General features: G+C 37.8%; 3 protein-coding genes across 5 annotated transcripts in view; 2 read left to right on the forward strand and 1 right to left on the reverse strand.

The window, feature by feature from the left end:
- Positions 1-1,646, forward strand: part of LOC126965295 (bone morphogenetic protein receptor type-1B) — a 156,101-nt gene extending 154,455 nt beyond the window's left edge. For both annotated transcript variants that reach the window (XM_050808816.1, XM_050808815.1), the window contains exon 3: positions 128-1,646. In XM_050808816.1, coding sequence (XP_050664773.1) covers positions 128-1,384 — 1,257 coding nt within the window. In that variant the 3' untranslated portion in view covers positions 1,385-1,646. The remainder of the gene's footprint in view (positions 1-127) is intronic.
- An 11,700-nt stretch (positions 1,647-13,346) lies between these two features.
- On the reverse strand, positions 13,347-17,574 carry LOC126965311 (RNA-binding protein lark). The gene is made up of 5 exons (XM_050808850.1): positions 17,408-17,574; positions 16,620-17,293; positions 16,110-16,375; positions 15,790-15,831; positions 13,347-14,431 (listed from the first exon to the last, which is right to left on the reverse strand). The coding sequence occupies exons 2-5, from the start codon at positions 17,283-17,285 to the stop codon at positions 14,383-14,385; spliced, it is 1,023 nt and encodes a 340-aa protein (XP_050664807.1). The 5' UTR covers positions 17,286-17,293; positions 17,408-17,574; the 3' UTR covers positions 13,347-14,382.
- A 2,231-nt stretch (positions 17,575-19,805) lies between these two features.
- LOC126965302 (stress-activated protein kinase JNK) overlaps positions 19,806-27,661 on the forward strand; it is a 111,783-nt gene continuing 103,927 nt past the window's right edge. For both annotated transcript variants that reach the window (XM_050808833.1, XM_050808835.1), the window contains exon 1: positions 19,806-20,042. The gene's annotated coding sequence lies outside the window, so the exon portion shown is untranslated. The remainder of the gene's footprint in view (positions 20,043-27,661) is intronic.

Here is a 27,661-nt window from a genome sequence, read left to right on the forward strand (position 1 = left end):
GCTACTTGTTGAAAATATATTCATATTGTATGATTAGATTTTTTATTATGGATTGCGACTGAAGAGACAGAGTTACATAATTTTAAATATTGTTTCAATTTTCAAACAATTATTATTATTTTTTCAGTGTAAGAGCTCACAAGTGCCACATCAACACCCGAAAGTTATCGAGTGCTGCGAGAAGGACCTGTGCAACCGGCGCCTGTACCCGCAGCTCGCGGAGCCCCCGCCCGACGTGACGGAAGCCCCGAGCCTGCGCCCCACCGCTCCCGCCAGCCCCACCATCCTCGTCGCCGCGGCGCTCTGCGTGGCGCTGGTAGCCTTCCTCGCCGCCTTCTGGCTTCTGCTCAGGAAACGAAAACGCGGCTGCAAAAGGCCGCCATCTCCCCCTGCACCCTCACATCTCGCAGAAATCTCCTCCGGTTCCGGATCCGGTCTGCCCCTGCTCGTCCAGAGAACCGTCGCCAAACAGATCCAGATGGTCGAGTCCATCGGCAAAGGACGGTATGGCGAAGTTTGGCTCGCGAAGTGGCGAGGCGAGAAGGTCGCCGTCAAAGTGTTCTTCACGACGGAAGAAGCCTCCTGGTTCAGGGAGACAGAGATCTATCAGACTGTTCTCATGCGACATGAAAACATTTTGGGTTTCATCGCTGCTGATATAAAAGGCACTGGATCTTGGACGCAGATGCTCCTTATTACAGATTACCACGAGAACGGATCGTTGCACGACTATTTGCAGACAGTCGTGCTCGACACTCACGGACTGATGATCATGGCTTACTCGATTGTGAGCGGACTGGCCCATTTGCACATGGACATATTTGGCACAAAAGGGAAGCCTGCAATAGCGCATCGCGACATTAAAAGCAAGAACATTCTCGTGAAAAAGAACGGCCAGTGTGCAATCGCAGACTTCGGTCTGGCGGTGCGTTTCGTCGCAGAAAGAAACGAGGTAGATATAGCGCCGAACACACGAGTTGGAACGAGACGGTACATGGCTCCGGAAGTGCTCGACGAGAAACTAGACGTGACGAACTTCGAAGCTTTCAAGATGGCGGATATGTATTCACTAGGGTTGGTTCTTTGGGAGATGTGTCGGCGGTGTGCGACCGGAGACAAGGCGCAGTATGTGGAGTCGTACGCCCTGCCTTACAACGAATATGTACCGTCAGATCCGTCGTTCGAGGACATGCACGCGGTGGTGGTGGCCAAGGGTGTCCGGCCGCCCATTCCCGCGCGCTGGATCTCCGCTGAGCCGCTGTCCACCCTCGTGAACGTGATGTCGGAGTGCTGGCACGCCAACCCGCCCGTGCGGCTCACGGCGCTGCGAGTCAAGAAGACCCTGGCCAAATACAACACGGAAACGACCATCAAACTCGTGTGACAAGCGCCTCCCCCCTCCCCTACGTGTACATACATCTGTGGTTCCTGTACATAATAGTTTGCTAGCCCCGTAAGCGTAGCGTTTCTAAGTTCCTCGATTATTTATTTCCATAATTCGTTGTCCTCCCCATCGACGTTTCGACCACCGCGTACAAAATCTCAGTATTGCTAAGTTTCTAGTGACTATTTACCAGTGAACAGATTGCCAGATTCACGGAATCTCCCCGTTTTATTGAACAATTGTAATTATTTTAGTTTTGTTGTATTGAAGTCTTCCGAAAGATGGCAGCTCTATGAATTATTAATACTCAGTTTTCCGCTTTCGATGTAATTTCAATTGTGATATTTTGACAATAAGTGGTTTGGAAAATGCGGCGCCTTCAGTGCCGCGATTAATGGTGAAAAAATTGTTCGGCAGAAACGGACTGTACTTAAACGAAAAGACTAAATGAGCGTGAAAAGTATTATTAAAACATTGACGAGTTTAATGAGATGCCTTCGTGTAGTATTATTGTAGTAATCGCGACCAGCTCGACTCATTGCACCCTCACATCATACAAATGGCAGTGCTATCAAGACATTTTCAGTGTTCCATTCTTATTATTTATCGTTAAAAAGACATCTAAAAGTAATGTATTTTTAAACACACTTAAATTATTTATAAGTAATAATATTCACACACTTATATAAATGTTTGCACCTACTGGTATTCGAATCCGGCACCAGCGGAGAATGCAGGGTCACTAACCACTGGGCTATAAGGTCGTAAAATTTAGTGTAACTAATTAATATTAATTCTTTGCCGTGTTAAGACCTACAAAATAATATACTTTCACATTCTGATATGGATATCGCTACAGGTCGTAAAACTACTGGTATTCGAAAAACACGGTCAGCTTAAAGTTGCCGTAATCATTGTCGGCCTTACAAATAAACTATTAAGTTATACCTAATAATAAAGCAACAAAATATTGACTATATCGCTGGCAACACTGCCAATACAATAATGATAATTTGGCCTATGGACTTGCATCCCGTGCCACTAAATAAATTAAAAAAAAATGATAATTCTGAACTTTGTGAACGTCAAATAATCTACATCAATAATTTTTTGCACATATACCTAACGCAGTTTTTTCTATTAATCGAGTATATAGAAAACTGATTTAAATATTCTTCTTTTATTGTATTTAGGTTTGAGCTGATGGTCTTATTACCAATAATACTCTCAATAAATAAAAGCAACTAAAATTTATGAACTTTAAGCAGCCTTGCAAATAAACGCGGGAAACATTATACGAATAAACCAATCGTAAGCAAAATGTCTATTTGTAAACATTTTGCATATTCATGGTTGTTTCTAAGGTATAACTTTATGTCAATGTTATTTGTAAGGCCGTATTAGTATACCAACCTACCTCTATATTACGTTTATCTAAGTATGAAAGTACATGTAACACAGGAAGGTATTGTTGAAGTAGATTAATAATGAACGCTCAATTTAAATGCCTCTACAGTATAATACTTAATTTACTCCCATAATGGTAACATGCATATGCTTTGAATCCTCTATTAAAGATTCTAAAACAGTGAGCTTATTGCCGACATTAAAACACTAATACTGTTATTATGTAATAATATAGTACTAAATCAATGTCCTAATAACCATTACAACATCCAAACGAGTGTTGTAATGAAATTCAGTGCAACATTATATCATCCGTTTTCATAATAACACTCCTTTGGATGATAATATGCTTACTAGTACTGGGTTTTTTAATGTTAGCAGTAAGCTAACTGTTTCAGAATCTTTTATAGAGGATCCATTTTGGGTGTAGATAAAGTCTTGTATGCATCTGTTGACATTCGCGTTTTAATACCCCTTATTACACAACAGTTGCATAAATAACTATAAATACATATCGGTTTGTGAAAGAAAATAATATAATTGTTTGAGCACGACCTTTTTTGTGTAGCTTACTTTTCGTCTCGACTGGTAAGGGTTTAGTAAAGCACAATATGTATATATTGACTGTATAAGCCTGATATGATGATGAGAGTTGCGGTGAGCGGCCGGAGCGCAGCATTTACTGTACATTGTTGTATATATATAGTGTTTAATATAGTCGTAATACACGTTGCTAGTTAAGTTACAAATAAAACTTATATGGAACTATATGACTTTCAGTTCATCGAGGAAACTATATTTTGATTGCAAAGATTGATTGAAAAAAATCCCTTTATTTATTTACGGTGTCGATTGATGCATCTACTGTGCTCAATAACTCTTGTTTTTACGTTTTAAATTACATTTACCTTTTGCGACTTACGTAAGGCTTTGAGTATTTTGTTGCATCACTTACATATTATGTTGTAACTGAAATGATTCATAAAAAGATGTTGATTTAAAAGAGTGGCAATGAGTTTCTTGCCATTTCTTCTCATTAAAGCTTTAACCCTTTCCAAAGTAGCGGTAGATATAAAAAGAAAACTTTTGACATTCATGAGTGTCATTTCCTTGACCTACGTGAATAAAGTGATTGATTTGATTACGGCTGGAAATTGTTTAATAACAAGTAGGAAGGATTTTCATCTAGTTGTCGAGAAATTGCTACTCTTGCAAAACAAATTTAATCTCAGGGGCGTTCCCGGCCTTTAAGGGAAATGTGATAATATTGCTCTGGGTCCTGATATCATTTTAGAAGTTATTATTGAAACATTCAATTAAAATGATATCGTCAATTCCAAAATATGTATTTGTTATCAGTAAACAAAAGGAATGGAGCATCGAGCGGTTCCGGAGGGCAATTGATGTGGGTTAAAAAATGAAAAATTTATTATTTTTTTCGCAATAAAAATATAAGTAATTAAGTAAGTAGCAATCCGTCGAATTGAGAACCTCCTCCTTTTTTGAAGTCGGTTAAAAATAACCATAATCTAGTTCAAGCTTGGTTACACGAACAGCTCTCTTGCAGCGCAAAAACCACAGCAGCATATCCTCACACCACAATAATCATCTAAGAAAATAACTGATATATACTAATTTGGCTGTAGCAACATGTGTCATCATTCTAACAACATACACATGCAACAACTAAGTCTATTTGCTAGATGGGCACTGCGATGAACCCACTAAAGCTTTTTAAAGCGTGTAATAAACCGTTTAGTTTGATTTTTACTATTTAAAAGATTATTCTTATTATCTATTATTATACATACATACCCTTGAGCGTGCAGTATTGTAATAGGATAAAATAAAATGGTGAATGAAATAATTTCAGTCTATATAACGTACTTAAATAATAGAATTATTATTACTACTTCTTTTGTATAGATAAATCACGTGCTCGACTTCAATTTCAGGCGCTAATTTTTCAGCTAATAAGAGTATAATATGTATGTGGCTTCTTTATCAGTAGTCGAATACATAGTTTTAGAAAATTAGTTGGTGTCTGATCTGCCTTTTATTATAAAACTACTATTCAAGATAAATGTTATTTAGTGATAAATTCTGAAATATAATTTTAGGCAAGGGATAACTTGGTCTGATATTATTGAGGTATTAGTGAGATATTTTTTTAATAACCGACTTCAAAAAGTTTTTATGTTTGTTTCCTCAAAACATTCGACTTGGTTAAACGATTTTGGTAATTCTTTTTTTATTTGAAAGCTGGTGCTTCCCGTGTGGTCCCATTGAAATTGGTCCAGATCTGACAATGGCATCCATGAGAAAACCACAAGTTTAAATTTGCTATACATACGTATATCAAAGTGGAAGATAAATTTACGTATAACTCAATATCGCTCGGTTTTGGTGATTCTTTTTTAATTGGAAAAGATATACTTCAAAGATAGTTTGGTTAGGTTCCGATTACGCAATCCATGACAAAGTAATGGAACTCTTCATTTCCTAGGAGAAAATTAACGTTACTCGGCTGAATCTTTTTTTATGCTATCCGGATATTTAAGTCTACCATAACATAGTTATGGTCAAGTAATTGTCGTAGTCGAATATGATACAACAAAAATTTTGTATATCTACACATATTTAGACAAATTGATGTTAGTGAACAAATTCAAATGCACTAAAAATAAAAAAATAAAAATAACAAAAAAAAACAACAAACTTCAAAAACACTATTCCAAAACAATAGATACAATATGCAGTAAAAAGTATAAAATATAATTGCGTATTTTTATACAATCTAATTAATTAATCTAATTCTAGTTACGATTATTGTAATTGTTGGAGTCGGTGACAATTATTACGAATCCCAATCGTCGAATGTATTCCTCAGCCGTGTCGTCGTGGAAAGTTAGCTTTCGGTCCAATGTAACGCCCAAATCTAATAAATATTGGTGAATTATTTGAGTACCTAGGTACATTTAATTTGTAACTCAGAATAGAGTAAGATTTTATTTTCTGATGAAGCCAGGATCTCTTTAATTATTGGTGAGGACTCACGTTGTTTTTTGCATCAATCTCTTTTACAGCTATTCATACTAAAAGTTCTTACTCGAATTAATGAAGAGTGCCATTTTTTTTTTTTGCAAAAAAGTTTATAATCAACCGGACATTTTATCCGACCTAAGACATTTGGAAATATTGAATTCCTTTTTTCTTAGGCTACATGATCACTTTCATGCTGAAGTGCAGGTCAGTCTGCTTGGGATTTTGTTTCCAGATAAGGCTTGAGTCATGCGCGTATAGAAGACACCTGACTATAACAACGACGATTTCCCTTTGTGTGCAGCTTTTTTTTTATGGAATAGGAGGACAACGTGCGTACGGGTCACCTGTTCTTAAGTGATGAAGGTGTACGCGCTTTTTTTTGAAGGTACCCATATCGTATCGTCCCGGAAACACCGCAGAAGAAAGTTCATTCCACAGCTTTGTAGTACGTGGAAGAAAGCTCCTTGAATACCGCACTGTGGAGGACCGGCACACATCCAGATGGTGAGGATGATAACCTAACTTGTGGCGTGTCGTGGTGGAATTCGGCGACAGGAATCAGGTTAAACAGCTCTTCGGAACACTCCCCGTGATAAATGCGGTAGAAGACACACAATGAAGCGACGTCTCTACGCAACGCCAAGTGATCCAGCCGTTCACAGACCACTGGGTCCCCGACAATTCGAGCTGCTCTACGTTGCACGCGGTCAAATGGATCGAGCTGATACTGGGGTGCGCCAGACCAGAGATGACAGCAATACTCCATGTGTGGCCGGACCTGCGCTTTGTAGAGCGCTAGTATGTGGGCCGGCTTGAAGTATTGCCGTGGTCTATTAATGACGCCCAGTTTCTTTGAAGCCAATTTGGCTTTGCCCTCCAGATGACCACGAAATTGGCAATCGATCGAGATTTCGAGACCCAGTATTCCGATACTAGGCGAGGCTTTAAGGGAAGTGTTGTCAAAGAGCGGTGATGCGACAAATTGGGTTTTTTTAGTGGTAAACGCGCAAACTTGAGTCTTCCGGGGGTTAAATTGGACAAGGTTCAATTTTCCCCATTCCGCGACCTTCTCAAGAGAGGACTCGATAGAAGACACAAGTTTCTCCCGGCAGTGCCGGGACGTTGTCGACGATTTCCCGAGGGAGACCTGCATGGCCCATGTATACGGCATCACCAGTGCTGTCGTCTGCATAGCAATGAATGTTGGCGGTGTCCAACATATCATTTATATGTAGAAGAAACAGCGTGGGAGATAGCACACAGCCTTGGGGCACTCCAGCATTCACGGGCTTCGGGTTCGAGCAATATCCGTCGACAACGACCTGTATGCTGCACCCAGTGAGGAAGCTGGAGGTCCACTTGCACAAGCTATCGGGAAGCCCAAATGATGGAAGTTTTGAGAGGAGCGCCTTTTGCCAAACAAGATCATAGGCCTTCGCTATATCCAGGCTAACTGCCAGGCCTTCCCCATTGCTTTCAATAGCCGCAGCCCATCTATGTGTTAGGTATACCAGAAGATCACCTGCCGACCGACCATGGCGAAACCCGTATTGTCGGTCGTTGATCAACTGGTGACACTCTAGGTATACCAAGAGCTGACGGCTAATTATGCTCTCCATGATTTTGGAGAGCAGGGAGGTAATAGCAATAGGCCTGTAGTTTGCCGGATCCGAACTGTCTCCTTTTTTTGGATCGGATGGACAAGGGCTGACTCCCATGAGTCAGGGACTACGCCTTTTGAATAAGAGTGCCGGAATAAACGCGTTAGCACCGGCGTCAACTCAGGGGCACACGTTCTAAGCACGATTGGAGAAATGCCATCCGGCCTGCTCGACTTCCTGACGTCCAACGAAAACAGAGCTCGCCTAACAGTTTTCTGTCTGAACTGTACTTCAGGCATAGAGCTCTGACACCGCGGGATGGTCGGCGGTGTTTTTCCGTTGTCGTCAGAGTCGAGTTGGAGGCGAAAAGAGCGCACAAGAGATCGGCTTTCTCTTTTGCCGTATGGGCCAGGGTGTCATACCTCATGTGCAACGGCGGCATGGACGGCTGGCTGAAGTTACCAAGAGCAGCTTTCGACAACGACCAGAACTTGCGTGTTCCGGTCGGGTAACTGGAAAGCTGCTCGCCGATTTTGACGGGCGATTTGCCGCTTAAAAAATCTGGAGGTACGGTTGTATTTCCTCTTAAGAACTATGCAGTTCGGATCCTTTGTGCCCAGCGCAGCAACCTAAGTTCGATACGCCTGTTTTTTGCAGTCAGATGCTGCTTTAATTGACGCATCGAACCAGGGCTGTGATCTGCCACCGATCGGTACTACAGAGCTTGGTATAAAAATATCCATACCCTGTAGTATCACATCGGCTACTGCAACGGCGCAGGCACTAGGATCATCCGAAGGGAAACAAACCCTGCCTCAAGGGTAGGCTGCAAAAAAGGAACGCATCCTATCCCAATCTGCTGACTTGTAGTGCCAAACGCGGCGGGTCGCTGGTGATCTGCGATGTTGGCGTCGGATAGTCAATATACTCCTAACCAGGCAATGGTCGGACGTTCCGAGAGGGGCGTCGACAAAGACCTGGTAACCATCGGGATGTGTAGTCAGCAGAAGATCCAATAAGGACGGCATATGGCCATCCACATCCGGGAGCCGCGTTGGCGACTCAACCAATTGGGACAGACCATACGCCAATGCAAAATTATGCACAGATCGCCCTGCGTAGTCTGTGATACGTGATCCAAGCCATTCGGCCTTGTGCCCGTTGAAATCACCCAAGACTACGATTTCAGCGGAGGCTTTCTTTGCAAGCACGTCGTCAATTGCCGCTTGAACGCTGCCCATGAGATGATCGGTTTCTGCGTTACCACTATGGGACCTGTAGACACACGCATAGATGCGGACGCGGTCCTCAAATTCTACGCGGAGCAAGAGAGTGGACAGGTCCCTACCCTCAAAATTGACGAGACGGCGACAGCAGATATCCTCCCTAACGTACACACATAGCCCGGCATGAGGCAAAAAACAGCTTACATAATATAAATAAAGGAATGCACTTAGTCAATAAATTGACACCTTAAGGAAACGCCAGTGCTCATGTGAAGGAACTTACCATTATGTTAAAAATTTGAGAGATCTCAGATTTTCGAGCAACGAAAGTATAGTGAGCTTTGATGTTGAATCAGATTTCTCCAACCTCCCTATAACCCCTCTTTTACACCAAGAAACAAGTCAACAACTTGTTTTATACAAAACTTGTAGAATACTTGTCAAAACATAATTATTTGTTTTTAACAAGTATTGCTATTGTCTGAAACATTCTTGCGTTCACAGTGTGTGGTTTAGACAAGTATAAAACACATTTGCATTCACATATAGATCTGAGACATGTTTGATACAGTCTGATACATTGACCGCGTTCACACCAACATGAAACATACATGTTTTAACAAGTATTGTTAATTTTATTGAAGTTTATGTATAATACTTATTTAAAACAAGTTTTATACTCTATCCATGCTTGGTGCGTGGACATAAGCTTTATTAGCAATATTTATCTCGGCTTATATTAAGATATTCTTTCAATACTTTTATAATCGTCTCTCAAGCATGAGTAATGCATTAACTACATTTTGCCTTTGATATCCGATGCAAATACAAAGAAGAATATGAGTCACCAGTAGCTAGAAATCTCAAATAAACAACTAACAGAAAAAAAGGGCGTACGGCTTCCTTCAAGGCCGGCAACGCTCCTGTGATTGCTCTGGTGTTGCAAGAGAATGTGTGCGGCCTTGATCACGTATCATCAGGTGCGTACGCTCGTTTGTCCTCCTTTTCCAGAAAAAAAATAATTGCTGTGCCGGAGTGATGGCATCTCGTGAGAGTAGTATGGAGTCTGATACTGTGAATTCTGCTAATAAAAGTATGGTGCAACTTTTTGAAGCAAATTCTACAAAACTGGTCTCATTCTATAAAATTTCTGAATCCACTTCTGTCTTCTATTCTTAAATCATTCAATAAGGAACGATAGGCCCCTTCTTGCTGTCGTCTCCTCAAAAATGATCGCGACCAGTACTTGCGTGGTTTTCTTGAATTTCCTTCAATCTGTATGTATGTACAAGTATACTGCACTCATGAAGCAAAGTTCCGCAGTACCTTCACTTTCTATTGTCTGTGCCAGTAGTCAATTTTGTTTTCAAATTCATTAACTTCTGCACTGACATGTCTTAAACAAGTTTAGCTACAATCCTACAACAATTATAAAACATGAGATCATATACATGCAGACAACTAACAGTAACTAGGTGACAAACAATTTCATTAGGCAAGATTCATACAAATATTGTCTATGACAAGTTTTATGTTTTTGTATTTTGAAAATATTACATACAACTTGTATTTGAAACGCGAATGGCAAGTTTCAGTGGAAGTCTCGTACACCAAAAAAAGTCGTGTTGAAACATGAAATAGTTACATTTAATAGATCATTGTATAAGAATATGTGGCAGTAATTTTCTTTTTTTTATAAAGTTGGGAGTCATAAGTTAAGTTTGTTTTTTTAAGAAGTTTTGGGGTTATGTTACGACCTCGTTTGCTTGACTGTTAGAGATCAATACCTACACAAATAATTGAAACAAAATCATTCTAATATACTCACACGTACATACATATGTATATGTATAAATAAACGGTCAGATAAAAAAGCAAGAAACATAATTGAACCAAAATATATATATACGCATCGAATTGACAACCTCCTCCTTTTTTGAAGTCTGTTAAATACTACCTACTGCTCAACTAACAACTTCGTGTAAAACCACAATTTTCTCATGTTCTAGGATACTTTAGAACTCCCACCAGGCAGTCTACTACTACTACATAATATACTACTTGCATATTTGGAATAACAGAAACAACTTTTTCATTAAATGGTGATTATTGAGACAGATCTTATCTACATTTAGTATAGAAACGTTTGGATAGTGGCGCCTTTTCAATCAACTACACTCTTAAAATAACGTCATCCAAGAAGTTAGCTGGTCGCGTCACTCCCTCATTGCGAGCATAGCCCAGGTACCAGATGATACTCATCACATGGGAGCAACAACCCACAGTTCTCAGCCCTACAATGAAGTTGCAATAATAACTTATTGCTTCTCTGCCACCATTACCTCGTTCAGTTACAATAAAAACAAAGTGAAGAGTGGCGAGACTTTATTTTTGCCCGAAGCAGCATTGGATTTATTTCCAGGTATTTGGTCACGGCTCACTTCTAATGGGTAAATACCGTGAAACCTGAAATGTTTACCGACATATGAACGCGCCTGCTTTATTTGATAGGTGCCACAAGCAAAAAGAATCAAGTCGGCCATAGTTTGAAGCAAATAATTGGAACTCTTCTGAGTGTATAAGTATGTTACGTCTGCGATTGTAATGGCTGGTTTTTACTCTGACGGAAGATCAGGGTCCCCAAGAGTACCATCTGCAACAATTGAATTTTTTGCTGCCACTTGCTCTCTGCCACACGCACGATCGGCATTTTGCTCACACACAATCACAGCATAAAATAAGACGTATTAACACAACACAGCGTCCTTTTCGCAAAATCAAAACAACGTAATAAGCGTCCTTTCGCAAACTGTACAGTTTTTTAAACGAAGGAGCACAAACTCAACTCAGTCGTTGGGAAAAGATGTAGTAATAAATAAGCCAATGTTTCAAAAAATACATAGTACACGACATAAAACAGCTAGTAAATAGAGTTTCACGTTTTTGCAAATGTGAAATTCAAATACCCTGATTTTCACTTTGACATGACAGTTGTTCATTTTTTGGCTTGCAAGATTTAAAACAATCGATGGGCATCCCCGAAAAAGGTTGTAAAATAATTTAAATAATGGCGATCCGTTTCTGTTTGTAAATTGAGTTTTATTTAGATATTTTCTTCCCCCTACTTTAAAAAAATATTTGAAAAACTGAAAAAAGAGCGAGTTGCGAAATACTAAAGTTGGGAAAATATAACCCCAAAACATTCCTTTAATAGGTCGGTACACCAGATGCCGTTCTCATTTGCATGAAACTTGTCAAATACGTGTATAATACCTTGGTGTAAACGAGGGGTAAGGGGAGTATATCATTATAGTAAAGCAAAGACACAATATGCAGGTATTGTAAATCATTGCTTTATGAATAGTGAATTCTATGTGCAGGTAGACAGACGGAGTAGCTATGGGTTCTCCAGTGTCACCCGTTATAGCCGATATTTTTATGGAAGTATTCGAGGAAAGAGCATTAGCCACGGCCCCTGTCAAAACTAGTTTATAAAAGTTATGTAGATGACAAATTTTTTAAGCACAAGAAGACGGTAAAATTAGACACACTATTAACAGACAGGCTACCCACATGAAAACCTAAAGACAGACGTCATTTCAAGAAGTAAGCACTAAGCAATATGTGAGCACAATGACGATCTATATGCATAGAATGTGTGAACATAATATATCACACACCGTCCAAAAACCACTACATCCGCATCCACCTACCAAAAATTTTGGCAAAAGAGAATAGATTTCTTCCAAGAATGGTACGTAAATCATTGAAATTAAAACACATTCAAGTTTCAATCGAGAAAACGGTAATTATCTAACACCTGGGATCCAATTTAATAACCAAAGCTACACAAACCTAAAGAATTGGACACGGTCAATAATTTTTTGGTCATCTTGCATTTCAATAATGATCCCAAATTCGTTCTCTGCACCCTCGATTCGATATCCATATTGTTGGAATCATAATTTTGCGCGGCGGCCGTCTTGGATTTAGAAATGTATCCCAAATTAGTTTTCTGCACCCTCGAGAACCTCGAATACTATATCCATAAAGTGAAATCATAATATTTCGCGGCGGCCATCTTAAAAAAAAGTAGGATTACTGCACACGACGTTATGCGACGGAATTGCCATCTAAAGTTCTAATATTTAACTACTAAACGAGAACCTCAACCAATTATCAAAAATACACAGGTATTAAAAAATAACATGGAAGTTAACTGTGATAAAAATTCAAACTTGCTAATGTAGCAAATTCATTTTATTCCCGCAATTAACTTGAAGTACGTGTATGTGTTTGAGCGGTGTCAGTGTAGTGGTGCGATTCGAGACCTCTCTGTTTTGAGAACACTTCCTTAATGCGTAAACGTAGCATCTTCATCTTTAGGAAGTCCAATTATTCCTCTTCGTTTCCATTCCAAGGCAATAAATGGCGCTAAACCTCACAATGACTATCTCGACTCCGGTCAACCGCAGCCCCCTGAAAACTTACTTCTGCAAGTCACGAAACGTCGGGTTTAATCGGGTAGTATTTAATCTAAGGGGGCTTTGTTTCTTTATTTTGTTTTTAGTAGTGTCGCCGCATGCTACGTCAATTACCGTTCAGGGTTTTAATTTAGCTATAAACTTTAAACCAGCTGGATTTTTCCCAACTTCAAGTTATAGGACGAAATAAAACAAATAATTTGACTCAATATAATATATTTGATAGCCTAAAACCATTCGTTTGTACATAACACACATTCACACACTCAGCTACATAAAAAATCTGTGATTCAGTCGTCTTTCGCCACTTACCTACATATTGTCCAGTCAAATATGATATCTAATTCCGGTCAAAACTTGTAATAGCCTATGTATTCCACTGAGCAACATTTCTCCTTAAATATGCATATACATAATATACAATAATAAATGAATCAAACAGTGAAACTTATATTTTATATAAAATGCAAAATTTTACTTTTGTGTTAGTCAATGAAATGTGAACAGATTAAAATAAAAACAATTGAAATTCAATCATAATCTCTCGACAAAGCATCACTCTCTAGACAAGACAGCTATTATAAATACAATATTGAGCATGACATTGCCAATATTTTTTGAGTAGAAATGTAGACCATTTCATTTTCAATACAAAAATAACAAAATTTGTACTTAGCCAGGAAACTTTTTATTTGGCAAGCATACCAACTTTACTTCTCTGTCAAAATAGAAGTTGTATGTATTATCTTTTAATTAATTTATCATATACTATTTTCTTTTATAATATATTTGTAATTTTAAAAAGATTCATAAGATGATAAATGTTAAAAATGGTAAATTTATTTGAAATATAAATGAGTTTTGATTTGATTTTAATTTAAATAATTAGTTAAAACTGTAAAGGTGGTTCTGAATAAAATAAATAGAGATGGAAACTATAGTACTATTTTATATTGCTATCAATAATTAAGTACAACAATTCAAAACACAACATTCTGTACCTCACTGAATAAAATAAAGAGACCACACCACACCCCAAACACATTGCTGTTGTTCATTTAAAATAGAAAATGTGGTTTTCTATTTATTAAATCTTCATTTAATTTAATTATTATTATCTTAAACAAGTCTGAAGACTCAAACTTAAGAATAAAAGAATTGTTTTTTCAGTAAATATTGCAGCAGTGGTAACATAGGGTCACACAGAGATAAATTATGCTGCACTCAGCTAGTAACTAGTAAGGCGCATATCTTCTAGGTGGAGAAGGACCACGAATACCAGGCCTGGAAAATAAGAAAAAATACATCAAATGACAAAAATAGTGAGGTTTGACGTATAGCAAAATCAGAAATAAAACTGTACTTAAGAAACAGCCAAATTAATAAGTTTATATATGCTCAGCCACGTAAGCTGTCAATGGTGTGGTACTATGGGTATTATTTTGGTAGTGAAAATTACATCTAGTGTGTTTTGTGCATGATTTAAATACAACCCTCAAAAAAATAATTAGACAAGAATTTTTTAAATTTCATTTTGAAAAGAAAAGCACAAATTTGGAAATGATAATAAGGAAGTGCAATAAAATATGCAAACTTGAATGTTGTACAGTACTAGATATTAGTATATTATATTGTAACATATAGAATTAATATTCAAAAATATTTAACTTCCTTCTTTCAATAATGTAAACTGTATTCAAATGAGAACAACTAAATTGATACCGACTATGTATTTTATATAGATTGTACAATTTATTTGAGTAAAATGAGATAAAAAGGGAATTCATAGCTAGTAGAGAAAGTCTAAAAATATTATTTAAAAGTTTGGTAGAGAACAGAGTTATTATTAATCGATTATTTGATTTTATCAGTACAAAAATAAATAAAACCAGATATGAGACTGATGAATTACAACAACATTGAAAACTAGTTATTTTGTAGTATTAGTTAACTAAAGAATCAACTAATATATTATTTATAAAGGTAGTAATTCATTTTATTATGGTTATCGATATGTGGCTGATAGTAAAATCTCAAATCAATATTGTCTGTCAACCAGCAATGTAACTACAATCATAGTTATGGACTTTGACCTTAGATTTTATTTTGATGGTAAAAAAGTATTGTTGAAATTATTTAGGACAGCTTTTATCATGATGTCATGAGTTTGCTGATGCATGATGTTCACCCAAAAAATAAACATAATATATAGCTCATGGAAAATGCTTGGTGGTTTTTTCTTCAAAAAACTGGAATATATTTACTATTATATAAGTAACAAAAGACCCACTTTAAAGCATTGAAACCATCTCAAATTTGCCAATTGGCAACATAAAAGTGGGTAAGGATAATTTATGAATTAGCATGATAAAATTTCCCACATTTAGCAAAACAAAATACTTGCTAATTTGCTTAAAATAGGTATCAGAACCTGCTGGGCTGACGAATATGGACCCCGAATGGTATCACTTTAAATGTAGTAGTTGGAAATAAGGTTTCATTGGCATCTGCATATCAGTCTTATCTATTATAAAATTATCACCATTCACCTTTAATTACCGATTAGTTTCAGATATAATATATCTTAGAATAGGCAAGACATGTTTATTATAATTTAAATTAATAAATTTCATAATATTTACCTTCTATCATCAAATGTGTCACGGCTGAAGTCTTCATACATTCTGTAAATATTAAATTTGATAAGATACCAAAATTTATCAACAACTTTTATAGCATTATGTCTTTTTAACCTCTGAAAAATTTAAATTTGTTTAAAAATCATACATAGAAAATACACATTGTAAAAATGCTCAATTATTGAGCATGCAGGCTGTGGAGCTTTAAAGATAATCCTGTACAGCTTTATGGGTAAAAATCTACCTTTATATTGTGCTATTGTAAAATATTTGAATTATATTATGTAATATAAATAGTTGTTTAGTAAACATCAATTACTAACCCTCTAGCCATTTGTGGCCCCCTTGGAGGACTTCTACGGCTGTACATTGCATCATATGATCTCATGGCACCCATCCCACTTCTCATGGGTGGTAGATTTGGCATAGGAGGCATGGGTTCTCTTCTCAGAGGTGGTGAAACAAAGTCTCCTCTAGCTCTAGAACCTGCCATATCTAATCCCCTGGAACCTCCAACAGGGTACCGTCGCTCAAATAGATCTCTAGGTGAATCAAACCGAGCCCGGTCATAGTAGCCATCATAAGGATCCTAATGTGGTAAAGAAACTAGAATTAATACAATGTTAAGAAGTAAATTAATATCAAAAGCATATTAAGGTAAATGTTAAGAGAATTTCCCCCTAATGTTTATGGAATACTGCAATTTTTAGAGTACTTGAAAAGCATGAAGAAATTGAAGCTAAAACCGTTCCGAGTATTAATCACGTGCAAGAATCGACCACGCTAAGAGAATCGGAACCGACGGCACGATAAGTAAAACAAGAGCGCGTTACCCCGAATCCTCCCATCATGCGATCGCGGAGGAAGGGTGGCGGCGGCGGCGGGGGATAGGGGTCGCGGCCAAACGCACGATCGCGGTAACCGTTACGGTCGGGACCCATGGCCTTGGGACACTCCTTGGACCAGTGGCCGCCACGCCCGCAGCGGTAGCACTGCTCGGGGTCGCCCATACCCGGCCGCTGCCGCACCCGGCTTGTCGACAGCTGCACCTTCATGGGCTGACCGTCTACCATCATTCCGTTCAACTCTTTAATAGCTTCGTTCACGTCACCCGTCGCGTCCAAGTGTACGAATCCATAGTTACGAACGATATCGCACTCCACGACCGTGCCAAACTTCTGAAACAGCTCGCGGACTTCTGGCGCGCGCGTCTTGTCCGTGAGGTTACCGACGAAGATTTTAGTTGTCGGCGTCGACGGTGCCTTGCGACTTTTGGCCGCCTCTATCTTAATCCCTTGACCGTGAACTATTTCTCCGTTAAGATTTTGAATGGCTTCGCGGCCGACTTGCTCGTTTTCCATGTGCACGAAACCGTAATTTCTGACGATATCGCATTCTACGACGGTACCGAACTTTTCGAACAACGGTCTCAAATCTGCGTCTGTTGTTTTATCGGAAAGATTGCCGACGAAGATTTTGAAAGTACCGGCGCCCGGCATTATAATTTCTGAAACGCATACAGAACTTGACTAAATGAGTCAGCAACGTCTAAAGAAAAATTGAGAATCTACACGGTTGCAATGATTTTTACTATTTTCACTTCGTTTGCTATTATACTCACCTAGATTATACACAGAACACACTTAAAATTAAATTAATTTAGAGATACCACTTTACACCTATCTAAAAATTTAGTTCGAAATTGAATACAAAATGGCGACGACGCTTCTCCAAACTCAAATCTCTATTCACAATTCACATGACAATCGGCACTTTTTCATGACACGCACATAAAATCGGCCAAGTGCCAACACCACAGAACACTATTAATCTAACGACTCTCTATGAGAGTGCCCTGTCTGATGCGTAAGCTGTTGGCAACACTTAGCTCAGCTCAAGCTACAAAGAGAATATAATAGTTATGATAAAAGATAGTAGGTAACAATACAAACGTCTTAATTTGTACAAAATACCAGAGAACAGCGTGCAAAATACAGAAATTATTTTATCCAAAAAAAAATTTACAATATTGACCTATGATCTGGTCAAGATTGCCGGAATAGATTGGATGAGGGCAGCGCAGGATCGTGGTGATCTTTGGGGAAGCCATTCTCCAGCAGTTAACGTGTTTCTTTCGGCTATTAAAAGGTAATCGAAGAATTTGTGTTCCCATGTTTCATGTACATACATTTCTGCCATCCCTTGACGGGTCCAGATTGTGAAAACACGTCCACTAAAGTTATGCCGCGTTAGAACTGGGGGGGTCTGGACTTAAACTTCTGTATCAAGGCTTTTTAATTGCATGAATATTATGCCTTTGCTGTAGAACTCGGGAGACCCTATTCTTATAACAAAACGAGAAAAGGATCGAAGCGACCTTATGTCAAAAAGTCAAATTTCGTATTCTTAATACACAAATTGACGGTTCAGTTCCAATTATGATGAAGTTTTTGAAAGGAATTTCCTTTAAAGAAGAAGCTATATATTCGAGCATAGATAACCCTTGTTGTATAATAAGTAGTAGAGATATTTTAGATTTGGTAAAACAATATTGGTAACTCATGCGAGCATGTTATTCAAATGTCGTTGACATCCGGCTTCTATTCGTTTAACGTTCTATGAGTAAAACGTACATAGGATCGCAATTTAACGTCGACGATATTGAAATTATGTTAATATCTGAGGAAGCTCTTGTGAACATAAAGATGAATGAAAAAAATACATTATAAAGTGGCCACTAAACATTTCTGTGCTGATACAACATGGTACGGTAAGCATCAATGGGGCACCCCTTTTCAAACTTTTATTCTCATAATTTGATGCAAATGGTTCAGTATTGTGTAAAATTTGTGTAAATCTTAACACCAAATCATTTAATTAATTGATTGTTTGATGTTAAGTAGTTAGTAGTTTAGTGCAAACCCGCTTTTACCGTAACATACAAGATTTTAATTAAATTCTTTTAAGCCGATTGTAATGGCAATTGAATGTCAAACAATCCAATTTATTCATACTTAATTTGTTAAATTTAGAAATTTCCAGCTATCATGAGAAAAATTGTCTCTTTGAAATCTCGCATTAGGGTGTCGCATTTATTTTAATTCGAAGTAGCCGAATTAGGTACTGAAAATGGAAATTTCTTAATTAAATATTAATATTATCTTTCATTTTTAATCGATTTATCGTTAAAAATACATAAAAGTAACTCGAATAAATGATATTATAACATAATATTTGTCCAGTATCTATCGGCATAATATTAATCTAAAAATTATTATGACTTACTTCAAACTTCCCAAAATTACAGTGCCAAATTTGCTTACAATCAAATTAATTTAGCCGGCAAGATGGTTCAGAACTTATCATACTAGGGAAGTACGCGAAATACCAATCTACAGCAAAACGTGCATCAGACACGGAAGATTAAAAAAAGAAGGACTCCGCGCCGTGATATTAGCAAGTGAAGCACCGTTATTCTAATATGTGTGCGGTTACGGGGGATAATAGTAACACAATTTTTTCTCCCTTAAATAATCATAAATGTCCACAAATACTTATAAAGTATCGTTTTTACACTTTTTCACAAAGCACAACGGCATTTCTAAAATATTTTATTGAGACGCAAACTGATCTGTCACAGACGATGATAATTCTCTTAATGGCCGCCTATTGGCCTATAGGAGTATGTGCGTGGGGCTATGTATTTACACGTTAATCGGCTTGTTTTGGTGTTACACTGTTATGTAAGGTGACACGGAGTCCTTATTTTTTTACTAGTCCGTGGCATCAGTACGGAACGGCAACGATTAGCGATGGTTAACGTTAAGTTAACGATTTACTTGTAGATATTACGAAGATAGAACTGCTGATACTGTAACTACGTTTGGTCATTACACAATTACACATGACAATACACTGTCAGAAGGAAATGACAATTTTCAAAACCATCCTGCAAATTGGCAACACGTTGAATATAAAGAAAAATGATTTTGACGAGCCTTTGATAGATGACAGCTCACCATTGGCATCCACATGCCACAGTACTAAATTGACAAGTGGCACTGAAAACTAAAAACTGAAAGGCGAAGGGTACGGAACTACGATTTTGGTGAATGTCGAATGACTGATTGCTGACCCCTGAATGTTGGACTTTAGTTCGATAATAATTATTTAGAAATTATTAGATGTGTGTTAAATTTATAGAGTAGTGTTTGTGATTACAAGGTCGGAATCTGCAGCGGAATTCAATTCATCAGGTACGTGTTAATGTAAATTACACAAACATTTTGTTACAAGTAATTTTGTCAGCTTGGAATTTAATGTTGCGGCTATTGTTGGTTATTTAGATTTGTTATTTAATTTTAATTTCACCGTAGCTCTTTCATAACGTTAATTGCTTAACGTATTAATTTGTGTCAAACCTGTTATATTTATTAAAATTTGTATAAAAAAGTGGTATATCGATTATATCGTATGTTTTTCTGCTCATTTTCGTTCATTATCATGAGGATTCCACCTGGTGCAGGGCTTTCTGACTACTTAATGTTCCAGGACTTCGTTCTTTTCATTACCATGTCCAAACTTGCCAAATCTATGGTTTATACATCATCCTTTTGTATTTTCTATCATCAACAACACACACTTTCTTTTCAAATTATGTTCCTTGGTTCATGTAGATATGGAGAAGAGATCTTTAATGTATAATCAGTTCATCAGGAGTGCAATCATGAGTTTTTTCTAAGTCTCAACAATCTAAGCATAACTTAATATGGGGGATTACCAAAGTTTTTTTTCCCAAAACCCAAAAATTTTGTGCTTCTATTTAAATATTTCAACTGTCTCTTTGTAAATTGCTTTATTCTTCAGTATTCCATTGAGTAGCTTCTTATCAACATAATACATATTGTGATAATCGTTGATTATTCTGACTGTATTTTTATTTATAAAGTTGAAACAATATGAATGAATATAATTAAGAAGAATCAAGTAACATTCTGATTGAAAATTGTATAGTATTGTATCATTTTCATAAACAAAAAAAATATAAACAAATTTAAATTTTTCATCATATGTTTTCATTTACATAGTTGAATATTAAAGAAAGGTAGTTATTAACTAATAATTTGGGTTTTGTGCTGGTTAAACAAAAGTATGTGTTTCATTATATTCATTGTATAATGCTATGTTTGTTTATAGCGAAACCATATTTATTAAATTGTAATAAATATTGCTTAAATATATAAATTAATAATTGAACCACTCTGCCCATCTTAGTGTATTTAGGAAAGTTTTTTTACTAGGAACCTTCAAAGTTCAAACCATAACGCAAATAGTGGTTTGTTTTTTTGTTACCCATCTCGTTATATCATTAGTTTATGTATTACTAATGAATCCGGTGTTATTATTGTAAAATGTCTCACTCTCTTCTAAGTGGAATTGTATATTGAAACTTGTTTAACAACCAGTTTCAGTAGTTCATCACTTCCTTGAGTATGATATTCCCTCTTTTGTGTAATCTGTAGACACTCAATATTGTATAGCAAGGGTGCTCAAACGGTCGATCGGGATCAACAGGTCGATCGCAAGTGCTTTTTGAGTTGATCTCGAGAAAAAAATCTGGTATAATAAACTAAAATCGGTAATTACGTACCATCTTATGAAAAGTATGCCCATGACATGGAGTGTCACGCTTCAATATCCAAAGTCACTCTTTAGTTAAGCTTAGAACTTAGGGACGCGTTTGTTTTGAAAGAACCAATAAACTCACAATTTTGAATAATAATTATGAGTCTTTTTATTGACATTTAAGAGCAGACCTACACTTACCTTGACTAAAAAATGCATATTTTGCGCAAAACTAATATCTATGTCATCGTGACACTCTACCTAGACAACAATCCTTCATCATACAAATGAGGGCTCCAAGCCTCTCAGAGCCGATCGATCATAGTCTACAAATTTTGAGTAAGATCGCCAGCAGTTCAAGCTTGAGCACCCCTTTTGTATAGAATGTGTCTTGATTTGACGTGACGTGTTATCTGAGAATAACCTCTAGTATATTAGTGTTATGTTTTATAGTGAACAATACCTTATTTGTTAGAGTTCTCTTTGCAGGATATGTTTATGTAAATTAAGTGACATTGGACTTGAATAATTTGGCTCAGAGGAATTCTTTAACTTTTGTATGATATTGACTAATGCTACAAATGGTTATTTCTAACAACATACACAAGTTTCTATGTTGGCTGGCAGATTCAGAAAAGGATATATAGCCTAAATGATCTCCTTTTTTTTACAATTTACAATCTTATTTTCAGCACCTGCTCCTTTGCTCCACCATATGTAAGATTTTTGCTATGATTGATACAACATTCATCATATTATGTGTCCATTAAGCCGGGTTGACTGCGCCATTTTGTGTGTTTGTTTACACAATAACATGCTTTATACTGGTGGCCTCGTATACCTAATGCTTTTTTACTAAAATCTCAATTGATACCGTGTTGAATGCTTTGGCAATATCTAAAAAGACATTTATACCCTGCATCCAACATCATAAAAAGCATCCACCAATGATATGTTTTGCTAACTGGTTTTTTTATGTTTTATTAAAAAATTGGTGCAGTGGACCCTGCTTTAGGATTGTCTAATTAGGTAGCAAAATAGGGCTTGTTTTAATAATTTGTTGCTATGTCTTTGATAATATAGTTTAATTGTCATATTGTACATATACAATTCCTCTTGGGCTCCAGCTACTGGAAGACTTACTGCTTTATGAATAATTTCAAGTGTTCTGTCAAGGAACCAACCTTGTGTATAGCCAGTTTTTTCTGAGTTTTTCCCCCTTTTAATAGATTACTTTGGTGGTAGAGGGTAATTTTAGTATAGTATAGTAATGGCCAATGGACTGTTAAACTCACAAATGGTTGTCCATCAATCTTTCTACATTTCTAAATTGTGGTATTCCCTCATCTTGCTTTCCCCAAACTCGACTCGGTTTTGCCTGAGCTTCAGCCATGAATTGTTTTTGGAAATATAATTTTGATGTTTTGGTTTCTGGTGTAACATTTACTCACATAATATATATCACTACTATTATGCTGATATATTATATAGAAGGAAAGAGTATTATTTCATTGATTGGCTTGGAGTTTGAATTTTCCAATCGTAACGCTATGAGAGTGATTTGCATGTCTCATTCGTTTTTATGTTTTACACAAATTATCTATCTCCATATAGCTATGGGGTATACAAGTATAAACACCCATGACTGGTAAACAGACATTTGACACTACATTTGACGAATTTATGCCTTGATCCTTAGTTATAAGTCAGAGTTGCTGAGAACTAGGTTACGATGCCTTTTCTCGGTCTCATATTGTGAATCTCTCAAATGGTCGAGAACAACCTCAGCACGAACTATTATCTGCGATCAAGTCGCTCTATCCCTTTAAAATGACGGTAGACATGAAAGAATTTGATCTGTATTTCAAAACCGTAACACGACCGGTATCGTCGTATGCTTGCTTATGAATATTTAAGCGCAGAAGCCTTCCCGCGGCCTATTACAGATTATTTCGATTTGCCACTAAAGAAACTTTAGTCATCTAGTTTCAAGCTTTAAACTGCATACTGAGGAAATATGGAGCCACTTTATGTTGGTGGAGCGAAGGGTTAATACTAATAATAAATATTAATTGAGCGTTTCTTGTTAATATAATGTAAATCACAGGACTGCTGCCGACAGTTAACGTAGGTTGGATGCACTTGTAAACATTATGGAGATAATTTTATTCATATCAGAGTTTTCCTAGATAAACCTATTATTAGTTCGTAATTCGATCATAGTTTAAAATGTTTCTAAGATACAACGGTAATTAAGTTCTTTTTGGGAAAAAATATCAGAGAGAAATTTTAAAGTGCGCGCGCACATCGTCACGCATATTCGACACCCTGACGATAGCTGATCAACTAGACTTACTAGACCATTTGTACCATACTTCAGACTAATTTAACTGAAACAAATACTTCATTTTATTTGGGTATTAATCCTAGAAGTGGGGGTTATCACTTTATAAACATAACAAATTGTTCATTTTATTTATACAATAATTTAATATTATTACTTATATTAAATATGTACATGTCGATTAACTTTAACCTAGATTTAATTTTATAAATAGTGAAGATGTGGGTTAATAGCGACACCTGTAGTGTGGTTTAATTCCTATCACATTCTTTGCTTACTTGAAGAACATTTTAATGATGTAAAAATTCGGTAGATGGCACTCTATCTAAAACTACAAAATTGTGAGGAGTGATTGTCAAGTATTGGTAATGCCACGAATTGTAGTGAGAAAGTTTGGATTTGATGCTGGTTGTATTGTATAAATTTAAATTTTGGTAATAAGCAGTACGCATAATTTTTTGAGAATTTGTGGACGCTAAGGTGTTCTTGGGTATCACGTTAGAAAAAAATCTTCAGTGGGTTCCACATATTGCCCAACTAGCAGATAGACTCAGCTCTGCGGCATACGCCGTTAAAAAGATTAGAGATGATATTACACGAATGTTGCGACCGCTACATTACTGTACGTCAGTTTTATATATTTTTTAGTATTTTATTTCAGTTATATATATATGTTTTATAGTTATTTTCACAGCATCATGACGTACAGTATTTAACTATGGGGCCATGCTGCTGATATTGATATAGTGTTTTCTCTGCAAAAGAGAGCTGTCCGTGCTATATATCAGCTTGGACTTAGTCTCTCAAAGAAAATTTTTAATAAATAAATATTATGTTTAGACGAAACCGGCGTGAAATAGCGGCTATGCCGCTGTGTTTCGTCCGGTGAGTTGGGTATCCAAAGGCCTACACCCCCCCCCCCCCCCCAAATACAAATGGCAGCACGGACTAAAACTAAAAATAGACTACTCCAGGATGGTACCAGGCTATGTAGTCTTGGATAATTCGTCCCTGGGCGTCCACAAGTAGGGCCTGTACCTAATATTGGTTGTCCAGGCTGCCCCGCGTATTCTGGAGGGGGCAAACCTGTGCTGACTCGGGGGAAAACAGAACATGAGGCTCAAACCACCCTCCTCCACATTCGCTGTGGACTTTTGCAACATCAGGGGTTTCGCTCAAATTTAAATGCCGTCAACTTACACCTGGAGATGGCAAAGCCGGCCCTGCTCTTTTTAACCGAGTCACAGATGTCCTCTCTGGCAGATTCATCTCACGTTTCATTTTTTCGCTGGGTGATCCAGATGCCGCTGCTGACGCTGTTGCTGATGTGGTACTGCAAGGTATGGAACTCTTCATTCCATCATCCTCTGTGCCTACTGATGGCAGGTCACAATCATGGTTTGACCGCTCCTGCAAAATGGCCTCTCGCCGAAAGCAGGAGAGCTATCAGGCTTGGGTCAATGCGGTGGTATCTAAGGATGTGAATTCCATTCCGAACTTAAAAAACACTACAATCATGCCTCCAGGTCCTTCAAAAGAGTTATTGCTGACGCGAGCACATTGGCAGAATTGGCGAGAGACTTTTACGCCTTCCCTCGGGAACTCGTGCGTTCCGGTCGCTCGCCAAGGCTGTCTCTCTCTCTCTCCCAGCCAGCCATTCCGCCACTACACAGGGATGATGAGTCGCTGGCCCATGATGCGAAAGAGAAAGCTGATGGGCTCCCTCTTCGCGTCCAACTCGACTCTGGATGACCAAGCTGCACCATCACCGCATATTCCGCGGTGCGAGTCATACATGCCGGAGGTAAACATCCGGCATGGCGCCGTGCTTAAGGCGCTTCTCACCTTGGACATTCACTAATCGAGCGGGCCCGATGGCAATTATGGAAGGCGGCTTTAGTGCACCCGATCCCTAAGAAAGGTGTACGCTCGGATCCGTCTAACTACCGCCCCATTGCCATTACCTCTACCTCCATTTTCTCCAAAGTAATGGAGTCGATCATCAACCGCCAGCTCTTGGGATACCTAGAGGAGAACCAGCTGATCAGCGACTGCCAGTACGGTTTCCGTCAGGGTCGCTCAGCTGGTGATCTTCTTGCATACCTCACCCATAAATGGGCGCAAGCGGTTGAGTCGAAGGGAGAGGCGTTGGCGGTGAGTTTAAACATAGCGAAGGCCTTCGATCGGGTGTGGCATAAAGCGCTTATAGTGAAACTGCCATCCTATGGGATTCCCGAGAAGTAGTGCAAATGGCTCGCTAGCTTATTGGCCGATCGGAGCATCAACCGTGAATGCTCCGACTTGAAACCCATAAACGCTGGCGTCCCGCAAGGCTGCGTGCTATCCCCTACACTGTTTCTTCTGTATATCAATGATATGCTGCAAATCAGCAGTATTCATTGCTATGCAGACGACAGTACAGAGTATACTTCCTACACCGGCCGTGCTTACATGTCCCGGGATAGCGTCGACGAGAACCGGAACAAACTTGTGTCTAATGCAAATATTTTTATTCAAAATAGGATGTGACATCACTTATTGAAAGTCAAAAAACAACCACCCATTCCAAAATAAATCCTCAGGCCTGAGAAGAATGGGCGCAACAAACTCAGCGGTTTTTTTTTTCATCAAAAATATGTTTTACAATTAAAGTTACATTTACAAAGTAACAAAGTAACATTGTACAATTAAAGTTATTATTTAATAGCCCGAGGGCGGTCGCTCCATTCCCAATCTGTGTTATCATTAAGAAAGTCATTTACGAGTATGTTATAGTAGCCTAATACTTTTGTTTTGAACATTTTCTGGGATCTTGTTGTAAAAGTATATACATCGCCCCACTAAAGACTTGCTTACTCGACTTAGCCGAGTAGTAGGCATTATAAGATTATGTCTATTCCTGGTGTTAACATTATGGTTATGTCAGTTTCTCGCAACTACACTTATGTGCCTATGAACATACATTACATTATAGATAACATATTGAGAAGCAACAGTCAACGTGTTAATTTCTTTGAATTTTGCTCTCAATAATTGCTTAGGACCTAGGTTATAAATCCGCATCACGTAGACGTCTGGCATTCCACAACCGCACGTTTTGTTAGAAATTTCTTGCCTCGCACAGCCACTTTGTGGTATCAACTACCGGTTGCTACTGCGGTCTTCCCCAGCAGATACGACTTAGGGACCTTCAAGAAAAAAGCATACTCCCACCTTAAAGGCCGGCTACGCATTTCTTGACACACCTGTAGTTACGGATGTCCATGGGCGGTTGTCTCACCTCTCCCCATCCCGTGAGCCTCTTGCCCGTTTGCCCCCTCTTATATAAAAAATTCTTCGTCTTTTTGAGCGTTATAGTGATTTTCATTATTATAACAATAGAAATAAGAAATTGTTTGTAATTATTTCTAGTTGGCTTCATAAGATCAATAATAATAGCTTTAAAGGTTGTAAGGTAGGTTAAAATGTATACACTTTTATAACAAAGTCCCAGCCATTGTTCAGGCATTATCTATAAATAAATTTGTTTTTTTTTTAAATGGCTCTGTCGTAAATCCTAACTCCAAAGCTAAATTTTATAGCAATAGCAATGGCAGTACACTATTGTATATTTCATTAAAAAGACCGCAAAAAAGAATGCTGGGAGAGTGTCTTGCGCCGATTCTTCTCTCTCAGAGCGCCATTTGTTTCCGAAGCGGTAGTAGTATATTAGAAATGACATCAAAAAGAATTTTATAGGAATCAATTTTGCGAAAATAAATACCTTTTATGCCTCTCTACAGCCCCAAGGAGGCAGCATACAGCCCTTGCTGTAAAGTTATAATTAACAGGAATATGATTATTTCTAGTTTCCTCCATAGTAAAAATGCCAAGTTATATCGAAAATATGAAATAAAACCTTCGGAC

Source organism: Leptidea sinapis, chromosome 7, assembly GCF_905404315.1.
Source record: "Leptidea sinapis chromosome 7, ilLepSina1.1, whole genome shotgun sequence".
Classification (NCBI taxonomy): Eukaryota; Metazoa; Arthropoda; class Insecta; order Lepidoptera; family Pieridae; genus Leptidea; species Leptidea sinapis.